The sequence below is a fragment of the Octopus bimaculoides genome, chromosome 29 (assembly GCF_046866305.1).
Source record: "Octopus bimaculoides isolate indiv1 chromosome 29, ASM4686630v1, whole genome shotgun sequence".
NCBI lineage: Eukaryota > Metazoa > Mollusca > Cephalopoda > Octopoda > Octopodidae > Octopus > Octopus bimaculoides.
In genome coordinates, this window is record NC_142956.1 from 18,401,620 (window position 1) to 18,422,658 (window position 21,039).

General features: G+C 36.2%; 5 protein-coding genes across 7 annotated transcripts in view; all 5 read left to right on the forward strand.

Moving 5' to 3' along the window:
* LOC106877981 (uncharacterized) overlaps window positions 1-1,678 on the forward strand; it is an 8,181-nt gene extending 6,503 nt beyond the window's left edge. For all 3 annotated transcript variants that reach the window (XM_089345121.1, XM_089345122.1, XM_052977991.2), the window contains one exon: window positions 1-1,678. This exon is cut by the window's left edge and continues 222 nt beyond it. In XM_089345121.1, the coding sequence (XP_089201247.1) occupies window positions 751-1,626 (876 nt within the window). In that variant the 5' untranslated portion in view covers window positions 1-750 and the 3' untranslated portion in view covers window positions 1,627-1,678.
* Window positions 1,679-1,800: 122 nt separating this feature from the next.
* LOC128251248 (uncharacterized) lies at window positions 1,801-6,468 on the forward strand. Its single transcript, XM_052977985.2, has 2 exons — window positions 1,801-3,288; window positions 3,906-6,468. The coding sequence occupies exon 2, from the start codon at window positions 4,534-4,536 to the stop codon at window positions 5,641-5,643; it is 1,110 nt and encodes a 369-aa protein (XP_052833945.1). The 5' UTR covers window positions 1,801-3,288; window positions 3,906-4,533; the 3' UTR covers window positions 5,644-6,468.
* Window positions 6,469-10,389: 3,921 nt separating this feature from the next.
* LOC128251251 (uncharacterized) lies at window positions 10,390-12,487 on the forward strand. The gene is made up of 2 exons (XM_089345085.1): window positions 10,390-11,985; window positions 12,328-12,487. Exon 1 carries the CDS (start codon window positions 10,390-10,392, stop codon window positions 11,554-11,556), a length of 1,167 nt encoding a protein of 388 aa, XP_089201211.1. The 3' UTR covers window positions 11,557-11,985; window positions 12,328-12,487.
* A 423-nt stretch (window positions 12,488-12,910) lies between these two features.
* Window positions 12,911-14,667, forward strand: LOC106879007 (uncharacterized). Its single transcript, XM_089345078.1, has one exon. It carries the CDS (start codon window positions 12,923-12,925, stop codon window positions 14,288-14,290), a length of 1,368 nt encoding a protein of 455 aa, XP_089201204.1. The 5' UTR covers window positions 12,911-12,922; the 3' UTR covers window positions 14,291-14,667.
* A 1,457-nt stretch (window positions 14,668-16,124) lies between these two features.
* On the forward strand, window positions 16,125-20,099 carry LOC106877976 (uncharacterized). Its single transcript, XM_089345072.1, has 2 exons — window positions 16,125-16,300; window positions 17,098-20,099. Exon 2 carries the CDS (start codon window positions 17,691-17,693, stop codon window positions 19,194-19,196), a length of 1,506 nt encoding a protein of 501 aa, XP_089201198.1. The 5' UTR covers window positions 16,125-16,300; window positions 17,098-17,690; the 3' UTR covers window positions 19,197-20,099.
* Window positions 20,100-21,039: the final 940 nt, after the last annotated feature.

Sequence of the window (21,039 nt, forward strand, 5' to 3'; positions counted from 1 at the left end):
AACTATGTAAAATGTTAGAGAAAGAAACTTAACTGTTTCTTGCCATAAATACATTTAAGAAAAAAAATTTTTTTTTCGTGAATCCTTAAAATACTACCATAGATCCCCAATTTACTGTTTTGCTTGTGTAGGCTCCTTTTGATTTCTATTCTGTTCTGGTGGACCCCTATAGCCATTTATTGTTTAAAAACTTGTTTTATAGAAACTTCTTTTAAAGTTCCTGTTTTGTTTCACACACACTAACTTGTGAAGAACGGACTCTGTAAGACATAAGAAAAAGTAATTTTACTGTTTCTTACAATAAATACATCTGAAGAAAAAATTTTTCATGGACCTTTATGTTACTGCTGCGGATCCCCAATTTGCTATGTTGTTTTTGTAGATCTCTAAAAGTCTTACAAAAACCCCAGTTGAGAACCACCAATATACACAGAACATATATAACACTGTTTTGAGATTATTAGCAACGTTTCTCTACTTCACTGTTTGGAATGAGTACAAGATGATTTTTGCCTTCTCATTAAATTTGCATTATAAAGGAGTTTGCCAAACGTTCACATAACAATAAAGAATATAAATGATGAAAGTATAGTAGCAGCAATGTATTTATTTATTGGCAATCAACTATAAAATAAAGAAAAAAAATAAGCATTTGTGGGCAGGAAGTAATCATCATCATCATCATCGTTTAACGTCCGCTTTCCATGCTAGCATGGGTTGGACGATTTGACTGAGGACTGGTGCAACCGGATGGCTACACCAGGCTCCAATCTAATTATGGAAAATGAATTGTATGAGAACGAAGGTGAATTTGATGCACAATCTAAAAAGATTAACTCTCCTGATGGTATAAAGAAAGGAAGAGGTAAAATATATCAGTGTGATATCTGTGAGAAGATATTTTCTCAAAAGTGTAACCTCACAATACACAGACGTACTCATACAGGAGACAAACCATATCACTGTGAGATATGTGGTAACTCATTCTCTCACAAGGGTAACTTAACATCTCACAAACGTATTCATACTGGAGAAAAGCCATATCAGTGTGATATCTGTGGTAAATCATTCTCTCAAAAAGGTCACCTAATCACTCACCAGCTCATTCATACAGATGAAAAACCATATCACTGTGATATCTGTGGTAAATCATATTCTCGTGAAATTACCTTAACAAGACACAACCGTATTCATACAGGAGAAAAACCATATCATTGTGATGTCTGTGGTAAATCATTCTCACAAAAAGGCCACCTACTTACTCACCAACGTATTCATACAGAAGGAAAACCATATCACTGTGACATCTGTGGTAAATCATTCTCTCGTGGAATTAACTTGACCAGGCACAAACGTATTCACACTGGAGAAAAACCATTCCAGTGTGATGTCTGTGGTAAATCATTCTCTGAATGTGGTGTCTTAACTTTACATGTACGTAGTCATACGGGAGAGAAACCATATCACTGTGATACCTGTGGTAAATCATTCTCTGGAGCAAGTACCTTAACTAAACACAAACTCACTCACACAGGAGAGAAACCATTTCTCTGTTACATCTGTGGTAAATCATTCTCTCAAAAAATTCATTTAACTACACACGTAGGTGTTCATGCAGAAAAGTGACTGTATCAATGTTAAAATTTAAATTGTTAAATAAAATCTTCTATGTCTGTCATTCAAATTGTTTCATTATTTTTTTTTTTTTTCATTTATAGAAATAGTAATTTTATAAATATTCTATTTTTTGCTGGTGTATACAATGTACTTAATTTTATGATAAAATGTATTAAAAACTTTTCCTGTGTCTAATGCTGTCATATTATGGATAGGTGACAGGATGTGGTTGGTGAGGGAGCTGGATGAATGTCTGTCTGTTTGGCACAGTAATCAGTACTAAAAATAAAATATTGGTTTCAAATCTGGCACAAGGCCAGCAATTTCAACCTCAGTACTGTTGGTACATATTTTATTGACCCCAAAAGGATGAAAGGAAAAGTCGACTTCAACAGAATTTGAACTCAGAACATAAAGGATGAAAAGATGGACAAAGAAGTTATGAGGGGTTGTATGGTGTGCTTAAAACAAAATTCTCTTCAAAACTACTTAAAAATGTCTGAATAATGTGTTGTTTTTTTTTTAAGGCATCCAAGCTGTTCTATGTGGAGGCATAGAAGTCGAACACGGCTTAAAATATGAGGATTGAAATGCAAAGAGATGGAAAAAAATCAGAATACAGAAATCTTCAAAGTCTGAAAGCTCAGAATAACAAATTCTGAAATGCTTTAAGACAAAAAAAATATTATTATTATTATTTCTACTCTAAGCACAAAGCCTTGAAAATCTTTTGGGGAAAGGGGCTGGTCGATTACATCGACCTCAGTGCATAACTGGTATTTATTTCATCGACCCCCCAAAAGGATAAACGGTTGAGTTGACCTCAGCAGAAAAAGTAGTTTTAAAATATGGTATATTAGTATTTGGTCAGTTGTCCTCCTTAATATAATTGTTTCTTCAGTTATCCGTTAGGGACAAAGTTGTTATTAATAGGGCTAATAATGGTGGTGAGTGGAGGCGCAATGGTCCAGTGGTTAGGACAGCGGACTCGCGGTTTCGATTCCCAGACCGGGCGTTGTGAGTCTTTATTGAGCGAAAACACCTAAAGCTCCACGAGGCTCCGGCAGGAGAGGGGTGGCGAACCCTGCTGTACTCTTCCACCACAACTTTCTCTCGCTCTTACTTCCTTTTTTCTGTTGTGCCTGTAATTCAAAGGGTCAGCCTTGTGTCACGCTGAATCTCCCCGAGAACTACGTTAAGGGTACACGTGTCTGTGGAGTGCTCAGCCACTTGCACGTTAATTTCACGAGCAAGGCTGTTCCGTTGATCGGATCAACTGGAACCCTCGACGTCGCAAGCGACGGAGTGCCTACAACAATGGTGATGAGGGTAGATTAGTTACCATCGATCTCTGTTTTTGACTGGATGTTTATTTTATTGATTCCGAAGCAACGAAAGATAAAATTGACATCGACGGAATTTGAGGTCAGAACGAAAGAAACACTGCTTGGACTAAATAATTACTATTAATTTTGGTACACTACAACAATTTCGTTTCGGTATAGTATTTCCCATTTTTATAAGTTCTTGTCAGGGAACCTGTTTTTCAGCAATACTTCCAGTAGTAGTTTTTCTTTGACCTCTTGTCTGAAATTAGCGACTTTTCTGAGTGAATTTCTACATTTGTATCAAAGCTGTAGGGAAAAGGAAGATAAGAAATCAGATTAGATTGTGAGTAAAGCAATAATTTCATCTTATTTTAATATTTTAGTTCGTTTTCTCTTTCTACAAACCTCCCAAAAGAACAGTAATGTTGATCCAGTCGTAAATCTTAAGATATTCAAGATTTGTTTACATTTTACCCATCATAAATACTATACTAAACCTGCTAAAATTTTGAAAATTAAGTTATCACTCTGTATTATAATTACTAATACCTTTAAACAATAACTCGGCGGAGGTAAAGAATACATACACCACTCGTTTTCGGCGTCGCAAAACCCTAACCACCGGGTGTATGTATTTTTTTTTACTTTCGCCCAATAATTCTTCCTTTTGTTGCCGTAAGTAACAACGACTATTGCAAGAGTTGTAAGACGCAACAAGAATTTTAGAAAAAATGAATACTTAAATGAGTGGAAATCGAACCAGTGTAAGTGGTACTTGATTGGCCACTCTGGGACTGAAGCCAGAACCATGTGGTTGGAAGCAAAATTCTTACCACACAATCATTCCTGCACCGCTATTGTCATGTCTATATAAAAATGTAGTAAAACTTTCGATGTTTTAATCTCTCTAATCTCTAATTATCTCGTATGTTTGACACTGTTGTTTCTCTTTTCTTTCAGATTATAAAATGACATCTGCATCACAGAATTTTTATATAAACTGCATCATTCGTATCGAACATCTTTTAACTGAACAACGATGTTATACATAACACATGTAACACTGTTTCTATGAATACATACTGAATTACAGCAAAATATTTCTTCTGAACTGAACAAAGTTATCGCATCATTGAAATCTCAATGCTTTGAGATAATGAATGATTAATTCAAAACAATATGAATAAATAAGCATTACATTTGACAAAGGAATCTGAACGCTAATGGGTTAAACTGGCCGTATTTCAATAAAATATCTACATATTCTTTATTCAAACCTGCCAGATCCCAGCCCTCACACCCATCCTACAATGTCATTCTAGATATAAACAATACATCGTTGGAATCTTAAATCTGTAATTTAATGAATCATTAATTCACTAGAATTTGAATAAATAAGTATTACATTTGACAGAGGAAAGCTGAGTGTTAAAGAGTTAAAGCGATTAACAAGGAAGTTTGCAGCATCTTCAGATATTAACAAAGATTATTATTGATGGAGATATATCAGTAGAAATATTTAAGAGCAATATACTAGAAGAAGGAAAACATTTGTGTACTGTGACAAGAGAAAGGAAGATTATGGAAAATGAATTATATTGGAGTAAAGATGAATATAAAAAAAGAGTCTGAAGAAATTGATTTTCCTGATGAGGAAAAGAATGAAAAGGGCAAAACATCATATGATTGTGTTACCTGTGGTAAGTCATTCTCTCGGCAAGCTAAGTTAGTCATTCACCAACGTACTCATACAGGAGAAAAACCATATCACTGTGATATCTGTGGCAAATCTTGGGCTCAGAAAGGTAACTTGATTACTCACCAACGTATTCATACAGGAGAGAAGACATTTCGCTCTGATATCTGTGGTAAGCCATTGTCACAAGATAGTAATTTAATAGGACACAAGCAGATTCATGCAAGAGGAAAATATTTACACTGTGACATCTGTGGTAAATCATTCTCGCGGAAAGATAACTTAGACATCCACCAACGTGTTCATACAGGAGAGAAGCCATATCACTGTGATATCTGTGGTAAATCGTTCGCTCAGAAAGGTAACTTGACTGCTCACCGACGTTTTCATACAGGAGAGAAACCATATCATTGTGATATCTGTGGTAAACTATTGTCAAATCGTAGTACGTTAACAAGACACAAACAGATTCACACAAAAGGAAAATATTTGCACTGTGATGTCTGTGGTAAATCATTTTTTGATACTCATCATTTAACTACTCACAAACGCATTCATACAGAAGAAAAACCATATCGCTGTGATATCTGTGGTAAATCATTCTATGAAAATAGCTACTTAACTAGACACATACGTATTCACACAGGTGAAAAGCCATATCATTGCGGTATCTGTGGTAAATCATTTTCTCATGGACCCAGCTTAACTGTTCACAAATACATTCATTCAGGTGAGAAGCCATATCACTGTGAAATCTGTGGTAAATCTTTCTCTCGAAATGATCATTTAACTGCTCACAAGCACATTCATACAGGAGAGAAGCCATATCACTGCGAAATCTGTGGTAAATTCTTCACTCGAAATGATTACTTAACTAGTCACAAACGTACTCACACAGGTGAGAAGGCATATCATTGTGATATCTGTGACAAATCATTTTCTCAGAGAAGCAGCTTAACTACTCACAAGAACATTCATGGAAGAGACAAACCAAATCAGTGATCTATCATCATTGTTTTCCATGTCCACATTTGCCATTCTCTCATGGGTCAGATGTAATTTTTTGAAGTGAATTTTCTCTCTCCAGATGGCCATCTTGTTGCCAACTTTCACCTGTTTCAAACTAAGATATTTCCCTATGACCAGGCATGTTTTTGTGGCACATTGGAAATGGACATATCAAAACACTAAGAGAAACAAAATTACACACCCCATCTGATAATACTATCTATATTTCGACACACAAACCTGGAAACAATGAGGTATAACACCATTATTCAAAATTTACCTATACTCTTTTGAGCTTCTAAGGTGAACCACATTCTACAGGGTATCCACAAGGTCTGGGTACATGGAGTAAATAAAGTCATATTTGAATAGGAATTTCAGTACAAATATCATTAGTGCATTTGTGAAAACGTGATTTCATTACGTAAATAATTGAGTTACCGTACAGTAATACCTCAATTGACTAGGACCTGCTTTAGGAGATCCCAGGTTTACAAGGTTTATTTTTCTAGCACAAGATCCAAATTTTTGAGCGAAGTGCAAAAGGTTCTACTACCATTAATGCTTCTGCATGTTACTAAGAAATTTATAAATAACAAAAAAAAAGGCTTCTAAAGAAAGAACTCTACATTCGTTTTTTAGAAAGAAATCTACAGGTCCATCTATGAGTGCTTGTGAATCGTTAATTGCATCTACTAGTGATAGTATGTGAGAGTCTAGTGTGAGTGAAAGTGATTCAGAAAACAATTATAATATATTTTGTCTATTCTAAATGATCTGGACATTCTTTTTACTTTAAATAAAATATTCTTTACATTCTTCTGTTGTTTTATTGTCATTTATTTACAAGTATTATAGATTTCACAGGTAAAATATTCTTCTGGGAATGAATTATGATTTATAACATTGCTTCTATGGGGAAATTATTGCTTTTTGCTTAATGAGTTTTCACTTTAGGAGCAGTCTCCAGGATTAGATTAACTCATATATCAAGGCATTATTGTCTCTGACATTATTTTGGCACAAGACCAGCAATTTCAAAGGAAGGGAATAGGTCGAATAACCACATGGATCGGCATGTGTGTTTTTTATATGAACTAGCATGAGTGCTTCTTACAGGGACCCACACAATATATATATATATATATATATATATATATATATATATGGGAGAATGTACGAAAAAACAACAGACGAGGACAGGTGGTGTAAATAACAAAAGGATGTATTAGTATGACGCTCAGGAATACGGAAAGTCTTTGACGTTTCGAGCTACGCTCTTCAACAGAAAGAATACGGAGACAAGGAGAAAAACACGGAGAAAAAAAATTGAATAGTGTTCAGTCAACGGTCAATCATATATATATATATATAGTAATATATATTAATTTTAACGGTGAGTGTTTCCAAAGCAGACCTCCATACATGACACATAGAAAGTTTTAGCATCGGCCAAAATAAATATTTTTATGCCATATTTTGCTGGTTTAATGGACATCATAACTGGAGGTACAATTATCCATAAATTTCTCAAAGCACTTTCTAAAAGGTGCAATTTTATCTTCTACATTGTACATTAACTTAGTGGAATGTGCTGAGAAATTGTATGGATGGATAACACTGTCACTACTGCCAGATATAAGATACACACGTACAAACATCACCTGGGGTATGAGATACCCCACAACTCCACTGAAAGGTTAAAGCGAAATTCCGCCACATTTTCTCTACCAAACTACTTTAAAATGTTTTCCTATGGCTGAATGATGACACATTAATTTTGTTTCTGCTCTAAATATCCTGGTAAAGTAAGGGTACAACTTATACAATAGTTCATATGGTAGATAAATTCCTATAGATATGGCTATGTAGTTAAGTGGTTTATATCATATCCACGAGGTACTAGGTTCAATTCCATTGTGCAGCATCTTGGGCAAATGTTATTTCCTACAACCATGGGTTAACCCATACCGTTTAGGTAAAACGCAGTGGATGGAAACTGTATCGAAGCTTGTCAGAGGGATTGTACCTGTAATTAAAAAAAATACAACTTCGTCACACTGAATCCGGTTCAAAATTGCCTTAACAGTACAGATGTCAATTTCACGCTACCGAACTTAGGCTCATATACTTGTTTATCTCCCTTTACTCACATATTTTGCTTACCGTCTTCCACTGAGGAATACCAGCAAACTTCTGCCAGATCTCCTTATTTCTTTTCATTAATGCTGTCAATTTTGTGGTAACAGCGTTCCTTCGAATATCACATCGAATTATTACCAACAAAATAAAAGAGATATGTGAAAAGAATTCCCTGTAGCTCGGTGGAAGATGTCAGGAACATTGCTTCTTTTGCCAAAAGACTATCGTAAGCTTAATGTGTATTTTGAAGGCATCCAAGCTGTTCTATGCGCAGACCAACAAGGCGTACAAAGCTGAAAATATGTGAGGGTTGAAATGCAGAGAGGGGAAAGATCAGAATACAAAATGCTTCAAAATCTGAACGTTCAGAATAGCAAATTCTGAAATGCTTTAAGAAAATAAATAAATAAAATAATTACGAGAATAATAATCCTTTCTACTAAAAGCACAAGGCTTAGAATTTTGTGGGAGGGGACTAGTCGATTCTGCCGTCTCGCTGCCTCATATAATGATCCTTTCAACTATAATAAGCACATGGCCTGAAATTTCGTGGGTGAAGACTAGTGGTGAGTATCTACCATCGACTTCTTATTTTTATGGATCTTTATTTTATTGATTCCGAAGCAATGAAAAGTGAAATTGAGATCGGCGGAATTTGAGCTCAGAACATTAAAAAGCCAGAAGAAACCACTGCATGGCCTAAATAATTGCTATTACTTTTGGTACGATGCTATAATTTCGTTTCGGTACCTAAAGCAAACCAATGCATGTTTTATACATTCCCCATTACTATAAGGCACCCGTTCTCATGGACGTTTGGTGGTGGCAGATATTCTCTTGTCTAAATTGATTTTTTTCTGGGTGAATTTCCACTTATGTATCAAAACTGACGAAGAAAGGACTATATGGAAGATAACGAGTGAGATTAGATTGTGAGTGATGTAATAATTCCATCTTATTTTTATATTTAAGTTCGTTTTCTCTTCACACAAATCTCCTATAATCAGAAATCTTACGATTACCTATCATAAATATTATTCTAAATCTGCTGAAATTATGAAATTAATTTATCGCAACACCTTCAAACAATAACTCTCCCTTTTGTTGCCGTAAGTAACAATATCGTTAAAGCTATATATATATAGAGAGAGTCAGACAAACAGACAGAGTAGTATACCTATACGAGTGTACCACAACCACCCCGAATTTGATTCAGATAGTGTAGATTCCGAATATATCCTCTGATGCAGATGTGTCTTGTCAGGTGACTTGTCAAAAGGTACCTCATATTTTAATTTCTATTTTGCTTATCTAAACTGGAATACAGTTGGTATATGTTAAGCTTCTTTCAGTTCCCATCTACCAAATCCTCTCAAGGCTTTGATTGGTCACTCTGAGACTGAACCCAGAACCATGTGGTTGGTAAGCAAAATTCTTACCACATAACCATGCCTGATCATGTCTGTATACCTGAGGAATTTCAACCATGTTTCGTGGTCTGCTACCACAACAGCTCCTTTATAGGATCCAGTTAGCTCAAGACATCATCAGGAGGAACCACGTCCGGTTTCGGCCCCTACTCCTCTACCGTTTTGTCGTGGCGGGGCCCCTCCTTTCGGAGGTGTCTTCAGCTCTGGTGTTGGGTGTATGTCTTCTTTCTTCTATTCCCTGGCCTCTTCGATGCAGCATCAACGAGTGTCAGCGTCCGACTGATCGTCATGTGAAGTTCCCCATTTTGTTTTAATCTCTCTAATCTCGGTACTACTAAAGCAGCGCGGACCCGAACGCGCAGTCGCGCGTCCGTGCTAGCTAGTCGTGAGTGGTCGATCCTAACCCTAACTCTAAACACGTATTCATTTGCACACGCGGGTTAGGGATAGGGTTAGGGTTAGGATCGACCACTCAAGACTAGCTAGCGCGTTCGGGTCCGCGCTGCTTTAGTAGTACCTCTAATCTCTAATTATCTTATATGTTTGACACTGTTGTTTCTCTTTTCTTTCAGATTATCAGGTGACCTCTGCATCACAGAATTTTTATATAAACAATGTCATTCGTATTGAATGTCTTTTAAAAACTGAGCAAAAGATGTTATACATAACACGTATAACCCTGTTTCTATAAATATATACTGAATTACTGCAAAATATATCTTCTGAATTGATATATGGAGCAAACTTTCTCTTCTTTATTGTCTGGAAGACACAGAAAATTATATTTGTATTTTAATTAATCCTTTAGCATTTTACCTGGCCATATCAGTCTGAAACGTTCTAGCTATCTTATGTTAAAACTGCCCACATCTGGCCTCTTACACTCACCATGCAATGTCATTCTATACATAAACAATCACATCATTGAAATCTTAAAGTAATAAGATAATGAATGATTAATTCAGAAGAATTTGAATAAATAAGTATTACATTTGACAGAGTAATCTGAATGTTAATGAGTTAAAGCAATTAACAAGGCAATTTGCAGCATCTTCAGATATTAACAAAGATTATTATTGATGGAGATATATCAGTAGAAATATTTCTTAAGAGCAATATACAAAAGGAAGGAAAATATTTGTGTACTGTGACAAGAGAAACGAAGATTATGGAAAATGAATTATATGAAAGAACTGATTTTTCTGATGATGTAACGAATGAAAAGGACAAAACATATGATTGTGATACTTGTGGCAAATTATTCTCTCGGAAAGCTGACTTAGTCATTCATCAAGGTATTCATACAAAAGAAAAACCATATCACTGTGATATCTGTGGTAAATCGTTCACTCGAAAAAATTACTTAACTAATCACCAACATATTCATACAGGAGAGAGGCCGTATCGCTGTGATATCTGTGGTAAACCATTCTCACAAGGTTGTAACTTAACAAGACACAAACAGATTCACACAAGAGGAAAATATTTACAGTGTGATGTCTGTGGTAAATCATTTTTTGATACTCATCATTTAACTACTCACAAACGCATTCATACAGGAGAAAAACCATATCGCTGTGATATCTGTGGTAAATCTTTCTATGAAAATAGTTACTTAACTACACACATGCGCATTCATACAGGAGAGAAGCCATATCACTGTGATATCTGTGGTAAATCATTTTCTTACAGACACACCTTAACTATTCACAAACACATTCATTCAGGTGTGAAACCACATCACTGTGAAATCTGTGGTAAATCATTCTCTCAAAATAATCATTTGACTAGGCACAAACGCATTCATACAGGAGAAAAGCCATATCACTGTGATATCTGTGGTAAATCATTTCCTGGAACTAGTGATGTAACTATTCACAAGCGTGTTCATACAGGAGAGAAGCCATATCCTTGTAATATCTGTGGTGAATCATTCTCAAGAAGTGGTGACTTAACTAGTCACAAACGCATTCATACAGGAGAGAAGCCATATCATTGTGAAATCTGTGGTAAATCGTTCTCTCAAAATAATCACTTGACTAGGCACAAACGCATTCATACAGGAGAGAAGCCATATCATTGTGATATCTGTGGTAAATCATTCCCTGAAACTGGTCACGTAACTATTCACAAGCATGTTCATACAGGAGAGAAGCCATATTGCTGTGATATCTGTGGTGAATCATTCTCAAGAAGTGGTGACTTAACTAGTCACAAACGCATTCATACAGGAGAGAAGCCATATCATTGTGATATCTGTGGTAAATCTTTCTCTCGGAATTATCTCTTGACTAGGCACAAACACATTCATACAGGAGAAGTCATATCACCTTAATACTTGTGGTAAATCATTTTCTCAAAATAGCACTTTAACTAGTCACAAACGTTTTCATACAGGAGAGAAGCTACATGGCGACATGTGGCAAATCATTTGCTCATAGAAGCAGCTTAATTACTCATATCAGCATTCAGATGACAGACAAACCACACCAGTGATCTTTCATCATTGTTTTCCTGTCCACTTTTGCCATGTTTTCATGGGTCAGATGGAATTTGTTGAGGTGGTGTGCCAGTTAAAGCCTGCTCACTGTATTTGGTTACCTGATGTCAACAACAGTATGGATTTAAATGACACTGGATTTACTTGTGGAATTCCTTTGTGTTGGTAGAGTTTAACATACGAGAGAAAGAGAAGCAAAATAGAATTTACAAGACTATTATTCACTACGATCTTTTCAACCCATCATACATCAGTGCTTCACAGGTGAGATACAGTGCCGATGTGTCCTGTCAGGTGATTTGTCAAAAAGTACCTCATATTTTAATTTCTGATTTTCTTATTTCAATTGCAATACATTTTGGTATTTGGTATATGTCAAGCTTCTTGGAGATTCCATCAATCAAATACTCTCCCAAGGCTTTGATTGGCCAGTCTGGGACTGAACCCAGAACCATGTGGTTGGGATGCAAAATTCTTACCACACGACCATGCCTGCACCTTTATGGTCATGTCTATATAAAAATGTAGTAAAACTTGCAATCTTTTAATTTCTCTAATCTCTAATTATCTTGTATGTTTGACACTGTTGTTTCTCTTTTCTTTCAGATTATAAAATGACATCTGCATCACAGAATTTTTATATAAACTACATCATTTGTATTGAAAGTCTTTTAAAGTCTGAGCAAGGATGTTATTCATAACACACATAACCTTGATTGTATGAATATATACTGAATTACTGCAAAATATATCTTCTGAACTGACATATATAGACAAATTTCTCTTTTTTATTGTCTGGAATACACAGAAAATTATATTTGTATTTGAATTAATCCTTTAGCATTTAAACTGGCCATATAAGTCCCAAACATTCTAGCTATTCTAAGTTAAAACTGCCCATATCTAGCCTCTTACACTCACCCTGCAATGTCATTCTAAACATAAAGGATCACATCATTGAAATCTTAAAGCAATAAGATAATGAATCATTAATTCAAAAGAATTTGAATAAATAAGTATTACATTTGACAGAGTAATCTGAATGTTAATGAGTTAAAGTAATTAACAAGGCAGTTTGCAGCATCTTCAGATATTAACGAAGATTATTAATGACGGAGATATATCAGTAGAAATATTTGTTAACAGCAATATACAAGAAGAAGGAAAACATTTGTGCACTGTGACGAGAGAAAGGAAGATTATGGAAAATGAATTATATTGGAGTGAAGATGAATATAAAAGAGAGTCTGAAGAAATTGATTTTCCTGATGATGTAAAGAATGAAAAGGGCAAAACATCATGTGATTGTGATACCTGTGGTAAGTCATTCTCTTGGAAAGCTAAGTTGGTCATTCACCAACGTTCTCATACAGGAGAAAAACCATATCACTGTCATATCTGTGGTAAATCATTTTCTCAAAGTTATCACTTAACTAGGCACAAACGCATTCATACAGGAGAGAAGCCATATCATTGCGATATCTGTGGTAAATCCTTCTCTCGAAATGATCACTTATCTGAGCACAAAAGTGTTCATACAGGAGAAAAGCCATATCACTGTGAAACTTGTGGTAAATCTTTCACTCGAAACGATTACTTAACTAGCCACAAGCGTGTTCATACAGGAGATAAGCCGTATCACTGTGAAATCTGTGGTAAATCTTTCTCTCAAGATAATCACTTAACTAAGCACAAGCGTGTTCATACAGGAGAGAAGCCATATCATTGTGATATCTGTGGTAAATCATTCTCTGAAAATGGTCAGTTAACTAGGCACAAACGCATTCATACAGGAGAGAAGCCATATCACTGTGAAATCTGTGGTAAGTCATTCTCTCAAAATTATGTCTTGACTACTCACCAACTTATTCATACAGGAGAGAAACCATATCACTGTGATATCTGTGGTAAATCATTCTCTGAAAATTATAATTTAACTAGGCACAAACGCATTCATACAGGAGAGAAGCCATATCACTGTGATATCTGTGGTAAATCCTTTTCTGAAACTGGTTACTTAACTATTCACAAGCGTGTTCACAAAGGAGAGAAGCCATATCACTGTGATATCTGTGGTAAATCATTCTCCCAAAGTTATCACTTAACTACTCACAGACGCATTCATACAGGAGAAGAACTATATTGCTGTGATATATGTGGTAAATCCTTCTCTGAAAATAGTTGCTTAACTAAACACATGCGTATTCACACAGGAGAGAATCCATATCATTGCGATATCTGTGGTAAATCATTCTCTTATGGACACAGCTTAACTGTTCACAGATACATTCATTCAGGCGTGAAGCCATATCACTGTGAAATCTGTGGTAAATCATTCTCTCAAAATTGTCGCTTAACTAAGCACAAGCGTGTTCATACAGGAGAGAAGCCATATCATTGTAATATCTGTGGTAAATCATTCTCTGAAAATGGTCATGTAACTATTCATAAACGCAGTCATACAGGAGAGAAACCATATCATTGTGATATCTGTGGTAAATCATTTTCTCATAATAGTCATCTGACTAGACACAGACGCATTCATACAAGAGAAGTCACATTACTGTAATACCTGTGGTAAATCATTTCCCAAAAACTGTACTTTATCTAGTCTCGAACATTTTCATACATGAGAGAAGCCATATCATTGTGACATGTAGCAAATGATTTACTTATAAAAGCAGCTTAACTACTCACAAGAGCATTCACATGACAGACAAACCATTCCAGTGATCCGTCATCGTTCTTTTCAAGAGCAAAGGAACGCTCCTCAGTAAACAACTCCAGACTTGTTTTTTTTCACTTGCGAATCAGTGGTCACGTATACAAATGATGGTGTCCCTGAGTCTTCTGAAAGTGATTCAGAAAACAATTATAATATATTTTGTCTATTCTAAATGATCTGGACATTCTTTTTACTTTAAATAAAATATTCTTTACATTCTACTGTTGTTTTATTGTCATTTATTTACAAGTATTATAAATTTTAGAGGTAAAATATTTCTCTGGGAATGAATTATGATTTATAATATTGCTTCTAGGGGAAATTATTGCTTTGCTTAATGAGTTTTCACTTTAGGAGCAGCCTCCAGGATTAGATTAACTCATATATCAAGGCATTATTTTGGCACAAGGCCAGCAATTTCAGGGGAAGGGGATAAGTCGAATAACCACATGGATCGGCATGTGTGCTTTTTACATGAACTAGGACACGTGCATTTTACAAGGGAGTGGCACAATATATATATATATATATATATAAGAGACAAGGTGTATATACGCCGCTATATATATATATATATATATATATATATATAAATAATACAGAATGGGACAATGAAGCTATGTAACTTCTCATATATATTTGAGGGCGCATGGCTCAGTTGTGAGTTCAATTCCCATACCAAGCCGTGTTCTTGAGCAAGACACTTCATTTCATGTTGCTCCAGTTCACTCAGCTGTAGAAATGAGCTGTGACTCCTCACTGGTGCCGAGCTGTATTGGCCCCTTTGCCTTTCCCTTGGATAACATCAGTTGTGGGGAGAGGGGAAGCTGGTATGCATGGGTGACTGCTAGTCTTCTATAATCAACCCTCGCCCTGACTTATACCCCGGAGGGGGAACTTTCTGGGTGCAATCGGACGGGGAAGCCGTGAGTGTAGGACGTGGCAGTCAGCTGCTATTTTTAGCGTTTCGGAACGGGCCACGTGCAAGGGTACATTACCACCCAACAGGTCTGGGTCCACGAAGAGAAGGTAGGTGTCTTACTTCTAATCTCCAGCATTCACTTCGAAATAGCGGTCAGCATTTCGTCCAGCGTGCTAATGATTCTGCCAGCTTGCTGCCTTGCCCAAGCAGTCACCCATCTAAGTACCCAGTTGGCTCGACATTGCTTCACTTCGGTGATCAGGCGAGAAAAGGTGCAATCAACATTATAAGGCTGCAATAACAATATTAACAGTTTCAAAACGGTATCTCCATAGCCTAAAACGTGGGATTCCGTAAAAAAGAAAAAAATAAATAAGCGGGGAAAGGTTCAGATTACATATAGTCCATCTGGACCTTCAAAACATTTATTCGTATTTTCTGAACGTGGTAAATTAGTGTTTGATCAGTCGCTCGTGGAACTTGTTCTCCTTCATATAATTGTTCCTTCAGTTATCCGCTAGAAGCAAAGTTGTTATCAATAGGCCTTATAATGGTGGTGTGGGCAGTTAGTACCTATCATCGACCTCTGTTTTTCACTGTGTCTTTATTTTATTGATCCCAAAGCAATGAAAGGTAAAATTGGCATCGGCGGGATTTGAACTCAGAACACAAATCGCCTAGGAAAACACTCCATGGCCAAAATAATTGCTATTAATTTTGGTAAAATGCTAAGATTTCGTTTCGGTAATTAAAGCAAACCAATGCATGTTTTATACATTCCCCATTTTCATAGGTTTTTCTCAGTATTATTTCTGGTGGCAGATATTCTTTGATCTCGTCTGAAATTATTGATTTTTCTGGATGAATTTCTACTTTTGTATCAAAACTGCATGGGAAAGGACTATTTCGAAGATATCGAATGAGATTAAATTGTGAGTAAATTAATAATTTCATTTTATTTTAGTTTCAAGTTCGTTTTCTTTTTGTAGAAACCTTTTATAATCGGAGATCTTAGGATACACTTTACTCTTTTACTTGTTTCAGTCACTTGACTGCGGCCATGCTGGAGCACCGCCTTTAGTCGAGCAAATCGACCCCAGGACTTATTCTTTGTAAGCCTAGTACTTTATCCTATCGATTTCTCTCTTTTACCGAACCTCTAAGTTACGGGGACGTAAACACACCAGCATCGGTTGTCAAGCGATGTTGGGGGAACAAACACATACACACACATGGTACTACTAAAGCGGCGCGGACCCGAACGCGCAGTCGTGCGTCCGCGCTAGCTAGTCGTGAGTGGTCGATCCTAACCCTAACCCTAACCCTAACTCTAAACACGTATTCATTTGCACACGCGGGTTAGGGTTAGGATCGACCACTCAAGACTAGCTAGCGCGGACGCTCGACTGCGCGTTCGGGTCCGCGCTGCTTTAGTAGTACCCACACACATATACGACAGGCTTCTTTCAGTTTCCGTCTACCAAATCCACTCACAAGGCTTTGGTCAGCCCGAGGCTACTGAAATTATGAAAATTAAGTTACTTACAGAAAAATGATTTTGTAATGGAATTTTGACGGAGGTAAAGAACAGGTACATTACCCGTGTTCGGCGTAACAAAGACCCTAAACCTAACCCCGAATCCTAACCGTAATTCTAAACACCTGGTGTACGTTTTCTCTAATCTCTAATTATCTTGTATGTTTGACACTTGTTTCTCTTTTCTTTCAGATTATCAGGTGACATCTGCATCACAGAATTTTTACATAAGCTACATCATTACTATTGAATGTCTTCTAAAGACTGAGCAAAAGATGTTATACATAACACGTATAACCCTGTTTCTATAAATATATATTGAATTACTGCAAAATATATCTTCTGAATTGATATATGTAGCAAACTTTCTCTTCTTTATTGTCTGGAATACACAGAAAATTATATTCCTATATTAATTAATCATTTAGCATTTAGACTAGCCATACCAGTCCCAGACATTCTAGCTATTTTACGTTAAAACTGCCCACATCTGGCCTCTTACACTCACCCTGCAATGTCATTCTAAACATAAAGGCTCACATCATTGAAATCTTAAAGCAATAAGATAATGAATGATTAATTCAGAAGAATTTGTGTAAATAAGTATTACATTTGACAGAGTAATCTGAATGTTAATGAGTTAAAGCAATTAACAAGGCAATTTGCAGCATCTTCAGATATTAACAAAGATTATTATTGATGGAAATATATCAGTAGAAATATTTAAGAGCAATATACGAGAAGAAGGAAAACATTTGTGTACTGTAACAAGAGAAAGGAACATTATGGAAAATGAATTATATGAAAGAACTGATTTTTCTGATGTTAAGAATGAAAAGGGCAAAATATCATATGATTGTGATACCTGTGGTAAATTCTTCTCAAGGAAAGCTAGCTTACTCACTCACAAACGTATTCATACAGGAGAGAAGCCATATCATTGTAATATCTGTGGTAAATCCTTCTCTCAGACTGGCTCTGTAATTATTCACAAGCGCAATGTCCACACCGGAGAAAAACCATATCACTGTGAAATCTGTGGTAAATCGTACTCACAAGGTAATGACTTGACTAGGCACAAATGCATTCATACAGGGGAGAAGCCATATCGCTGTAATGTCTGTGGTAGATCATTCTTTCTAAATCATGTCTTGGCTCGGCACAGACGCATTCATACAGGAGAGAAGCCATTTCATTGTAATATTTGTGGTAAGTCCTTCTCTCAGACTAGTTCCGTAACCATTCACAAGCGTAATGTTCACACAGGAGAAAGACCATATCACTGTGAAATCTGTGGTAAATCATTCTCTCGAAATAATGGTTTGACTAGGCACAAACGCATTCATACAGGAGAGAAGCCATATCACTGTGATATCTGTGGTAAATCATTCTCTCAAAATAATGGTTTGACTAGGCACAAACGCATTCATACAGGAGAGAAGCCATATCACTGTGATATCTGTGGTAAATCATTCTCTGAAACAAGTCCCTTAACTAGTCACAAGTGTGTTGTTCATACAGGAGAAGGACTATATCGCTGTGAATTCTGTGGTAAATCATTCTCTCAAAATAATGACTTGACGAATCATAAATGCCTCCATACTGGAGAGGAACCATATCGCTGTTATATTTGTGGTAAATCATTCTATGAATATATAAACTTAACTAATCACATACGTATTCACACAGTAGAGAAGCCATATCAAAGCGGTATCTGTGATAAATCATTCTTTCATGGACCAAATTTAACTGTCCACAAATATATTCATTCCAGTGTGAAGCCGTATCACTGTAAAATCTGTGGTAAATCCTTCTCTCGAAATGATCACTTATCTAAGCACAAGAGTGTTCAGACAGGGGATAAGCCGTATCACTGTGAAATCTGTGGTAAATCCTTCTTTCGAAACGATCACTTATCTAAGCACAAAAGTGTTCATACAGGAGAAAAGCCATATCACTGTGAAACTTGTGGTAAATCTTTCACTCGAAACGATTACTTAACTAGCCACAAGCGTGTTCATACAGGAGATAAGCCATATCACTGTGAAATCTGTGGTAAATCTTTCTCTCAAGATAATCACTTAACTAAGCACAAGCGTGTTCATACAGGAGAGAAGCCATATCACTGTGAAATCTGTGGTAAATCATTCTCTCAAAGTGAACAGTTACCTAAGCACAGGCGTGTTCATACAGGAGAGAGGCCATATGACTGTGAAATCTGTGGTAAATCCTACTCTCGAATTTATAACTTAACTCGTCACAAACGTACTCACACAGTTGAGAAGGCATAGTTGTGATATCTGTGGCAGCTTGACTACTCAACAAAGCATTCATACGAGAGACAAACCATCTCAGTAATCTGTCATTACTGTTCTCATGTTCTCCTTTGCCATGCATTCATGAGTCAGATGTAATTTATTGAGGTGAATTTTCTCCGTCCAGAGGCCCTTCCTGTTGCCTCCCCCACCACCACTACCTTTTCTGTAGGTCTTGATACATCTCCAACACCATCTATTTCTCTCTATATGTCTGTCATTCTCTCCTTTCTTTTCCTACTGGAATCGTTAAGTATCTCCTCTATAGTAAGACACTTGTCTCTCTCCTGCTATTATACATTAACCTCTCGACTGGCACAAAGCCATCCCCCCCCCCCCCCAGTTCCACTCCCTCTGCCAGCTGAGTGGATCTTTATCTGGCCAGTTATTTGGTGATCCCCTATGCTGCTGATGCTGGTGCCACTTAAAAATCACCCAATACACTCAATAAAGTGGTCACCATTAGGAATGGCATCCAGCCATAGAGACCATACCAAAGGGGACAATGGATCCTAGTGCATCTCTCTGTTTGACCAGCTTTTGTCAAACTGTCTAATTAATGTTAGAAAAAGAATGCTTCTCAGTAAACAACTCTACACTTGTATTTTTTTAAATTCAAATTACGACAAATGTAAATAAACAAACGAAGCTTGCTTTTTTAGAAAGTTAAAGAAGTAATTTTAAATTCTCAATCGCAGAATAATGCTAATAATATAACCTGAACAGGATAAACTATCCCTGAATCAGTGGTCACGTCTACAAATGATGGTGTCCCTGAATCTTGTGAAAGTGATTCAGAAAACAATTATAATATATTTTGTCTCTTCTAAATGATCTGAACATTGTTTTTACTTTACATAAAATATTCTTTACATTCTACTGTTGTTTTCTTGTCATTTATTTACAAGTATTACAAATTTTAGAGGTAAAATATTTTTCTGCGAATGTATTACAATTTATAACATTGCTTCTATGGGAAATTATTGCTTTGCTTAATGAGTTTTCACTTTAGGAGCAGCCTCCAGGAATAAATTAACTTGTATCAACCAATCACTGATGTCTATTGAGGTGAAAACAATTACTGCTGTGAATTGTGAACACTACACGTTGTGCGGTGTAATGGGATCTTTTCCCTTGAATAAAATTATACATATATACGCATATATACATGATTAACATAATAGGGTAAAAATTTGATATTAATTAATATCAATTTAATACCAGGAAACTAGCACATTAAAAGAATCAGAAGGTTCAGAAAAAAATTTTCTGAGATCCTAAGAGGCTTATAGTACTTGTGTATATAAAAGCGACCACTAAGTGGTCTGTTAATATGCTAGAAAAAGATCACTTAAAAAATTCTCAATCTTTCTTTTTATATTTATATATATACACATATATAATTTGTTTTTCTTCAGAATATACCATTTCAGCGACAAATTTACAAACATACACTCCCATTTATATAGGGATCTTTCTGATGCCCGGTTGAGTAGGAGGGCAGAACGGTGACCAAGGAAGCTGTGGGCACAAACCTGGGTGAATCTGACCGCAGGAGCAGATCTTGGTGGTAGTAAAAGTAACTTCTTTTTTGCCTGCTTTTAGTGTTGTTGTCTTTGTAGCCATGTGGGTAATTGCACATACTGTATTACACATCCTGAGCAAGGTTCAATCCCTTCCAGGAGCACTATCCTTGGTGTTTATAAAAATTTGTCTTTAGTTTTGATAGATTTAAATATCTCTTAATTTACTACATTAATGTTGGGTGTCTTGGTGGTCTTGTGGGTAGAGACATGATTAGACATCTACATTGAACATC

What these genes read in the sequence shown, in the direction of transcription:
- LOC128251251 (XM_089345085.1), top strand. Translation starts at nt 10,390, where the DNA reads ATGGAAAATGAATTATATGAAAGAACTGATTTTTCTGATGATGTAACG.
- LOC128251248 (XM_052977985.2), top strand. Translation starts at nt 4,534, where the DNA reads ATGAATTATATTGGAGTAAAGATGAATATAAAAAAAGAGTCTGAAGAA.
- LOC106877976 (XM_089345072.1), top strand. Translation starts at nt 17,691, where the DNA reads ATGGAAAATGAATTATATGAAAGAACTGATTTTTCTGATGTTAAGAAT.
- LOC106879007 (XM_089345078.1), top strand. Translation starts at nt 12,923, where the DNA reads ATGGAAAATGAATTATATTGGAGTGAAGATGAATATAAAAGAGAGTCT.